Source organism: Vombatus ursinus, unplaced genomic scaffold (assembly GCF_900497805.2).
Source record: "Vombatus ursinus unplaced genomic scaffold, bare-nosed wombat genome assembly UNPS02001287.1, whole genome shotgun sequence".
NCBI lineage: Eukaryota > Metazoa > Chordata > Mammalia > Diprotodontia > Vombatidae > Vombatus > Vombatus ursinus.
In genome coordinates, this window is record NW_020941065.1 from 18,244,061 (window position 1) to 18,246,775 (window position 2,715).

General features: G+C 41.4%; 1 protein-coding gene across 1 annotated transcript in view; it reads left to right on the forward strand.

Moving 5' to 3' along the window:
• HORMAD2 (HORMA domain containing 2) overlaps positions 1-478 on the forward strand; it is a 74,086-nt gene extending 73,608 nt beyond the window's left edge. Inside the window, exon 12 of the mRNA XM_027865288.1 lies at positions 313-478. Coding sequence (XP_027721089.1) covers positions 313-345 — 33 coding nt within the window. The 3' untranslated portion in view covers positions 346-478. The remainder of the gene's footprint in view (positions 1-312) is intronic.
• Positions 479-2,715: the final 2,237 nt, after the last annotated feature.

The following is a 2,715-nucleotide window of genomic DNA, read 5'->3' on the forward strand; positions in this document are numbered from 1 at the left end:
GTGTGTGTGTGTGTGTGTGTGTGTGTGTGTGTGTGTGTGTATCATAGCTGCCCTTCTGAAAAGAGAAAAGCCAGGCACCTAGACTACCAGGAGATGCCTTAACTTGTTGTAACCTGTGGGCCAGGAGCCTGATCTCTTAGCTAGAATTCCCACCAAATTAAATTGCATAGGATGTGTGCGGTGCTGTTCTGCCTATTGTCAATCAGTTTTATGAGTTAGATCTCAGCCAGGATCAAACTAAGTTCTAGACAGAAATGTAACCCTCCTGTAAAGTTGCTCAAACCTGACCTGTTGCTCTCTTCTGCCAACCAGTCCCAAGTCAACAACAGAAATTTGAGGAATTAGGAAGCCTGGGCTCTATCTCCAGTTCCAATGTGGAGTGACTTCCAACAAGAACCTCAGTTTGCCCATCTGTACCCTGCAGGGGCTGTTCTCTGAGCCCTCTTCTTTATAGAGGAATTTTGGTAGAGCTAATGAGTAGTACTGTATGAATAGAAAGTAAATGAAAAATGTTATTTTTTCCTCTTGAAGGTACTGAAATTGATAATTCAATTAAAAATGAGAAAGACCAATAAGTCACTGGATGTGTAATGTATCTGCGGCTAACTCCACCAAAAAACAAGGTGTTGTTCTGCTTAATCATCTCTTTTGTGCTCAGGAATGTGTGTTCATTCAGACCAAGGAGAAAATCAGTCATCTGGCTTTGAGTGCCAGCTCGCAGATGTGCTCAGCAGTCAGCAGAGAGCTTTGCTTTCTGGTGCGGTGGACCTGGGAATGGTGAATCCCAGTGAGTACCCCTTGGTCACCCATCCTCCCGCCTCTGACTACACATAAATAGTGGGCCATAAATAGTGCAGCATCTGTACCTGGAGGGAGGACCAATTGTCCCTTCTCACCCTGGGCTTTACATGCAGGGTTTTGCTACCCACCGTTTTGGGGAAGAAGCCTGGGCTTTTTGCACTGGGATTGTTATATTTGTAACAGAGCTGTGTCTGGAGTCATTTCATTTCTATCAATAAATTTATAAAAATTAATTAGTAGCCTAGTAAAAGCAAATCATTTATACTGAGTAGTTACCCTAAATAGAAATATATAAAATTCCTGGATTCCATTACCAATTTGGATTTTTGAAGGAGACCATTATAAATTTTTTTATTATTTTTATTATTATTATTATTCTTTATTTTAGGCAATTGGGGTTAAGTGACTTGCCCAGGGTCACACAGCTAGTAAGTGTCAAGTGTTTGGTCTGAGGCCAGATTTGAACTCAGGTCCTCCTGACTTCAGGGCCGGTGCTCTATCCACTGCGCTACCTAGCTGCCCTGAGCCCATTAAAATTAATGGGAAAATTCAATTTTCAACTCATGTTTGTGATTTCTGTACATCCAAACCATAGTTGACAGATTCCTGTAGGTCATAATCTGCTATCTAAAATTACCTAAAAAAAACTTCTATGGTGATTGTTCTTGATTCTCTGCCTAGCCTCCTCAGGGTATAATGAGCCTTTCTGTTTCATTGATGCCAACAAATTGAGCACATATGAGGCAGTATATCATAGGATCTCAGGTGTCCTGATCTTGTTCTTTTTTTTTTTTTCTTTTAGCATGGAAGGGAGAAACAATTGGGAAATGTACCTTTGGCTGGGTATATAGGGGAAAAGGACTTGAGATCTTTTTTTTTTTTCATCATTAACATGTTGATATCTGATCTGACAGTATAGTTTGTACACACAATCATCTCTACAGATTTTAGGGTATTAAATGATGTGGACAAGATGACCTCACGGAGAGGTCTTCATTCACTTAACATAGTGCCTACTATGCACCAAGCTCTCTCTGATCTGGCAACATGGACCTTCATGTCTATCCTGAATGTTAATGGAGTTGATTGTCCACGTGTACATAAAGGAGAAAGATCTTCAGGCAAGAGGAAATTAATATAGATACTGAGCTGGGAAAGAGGGAGTGGGCCAGGCAGCTGTCGTCTCATCCCCTCCTGCCTTTGATTCAGTGAAGCAATTAAAGAACTTAAATAGTGATAACAAGGAAATCAAGGTGTTGTTAAATGAAAAAAATGGTACAGGGGAAAGCTGGGAATTTTTCTTGTTGTTTACAGAAAGTTGGTTTGACTGGTAAGAGAAGTCGGTTAGGTTGGTCATTACCCACAGCCTTTTAATCCAGGCTGTGAAAACCACACTTTAATTTCTTGTTTCTCCAATCACTCTCTAGTGTTTGGTTTCTCTTAGTTCTCCAGTTATTCTCTGCCAGGAAGAGGTTGAAAATGTTCATCAGTCCCCTGGCTACATCTTCAGGCACATGCAAGCAGAGTGTGTATTGAAAGGGCCCACTCTGTAGTGCCAATCTTCCTGTTTGATCTAAAATAAAGGGTGGATTTTTGGCTTTAAACTAACGGGTGTCAGAGACTGTTAGGGATGTCCACAGGTTTACATGGTTTAAAAAAAAAAAAAGGATATTAATGGTAAAAAATGAAACAGACTATTGTGGCCACGACTATTGTGGAAAGAACCTCCAAGATTTCCCCTGTCCAGACTTGCACTCAGAGCTGGAATCTGCTGCTGCATCTCCTTCAGGTAGCAGCTCACCTCATCTCTGCTTGACTCCTTTCCCGACAAGCACCTCCAGGCTGGTGCCTGGCCTGGATTGGAACCGAAAAGAAGACTTGATTTGATCCAGTTTACCCCAGTGGAAAGTTTCA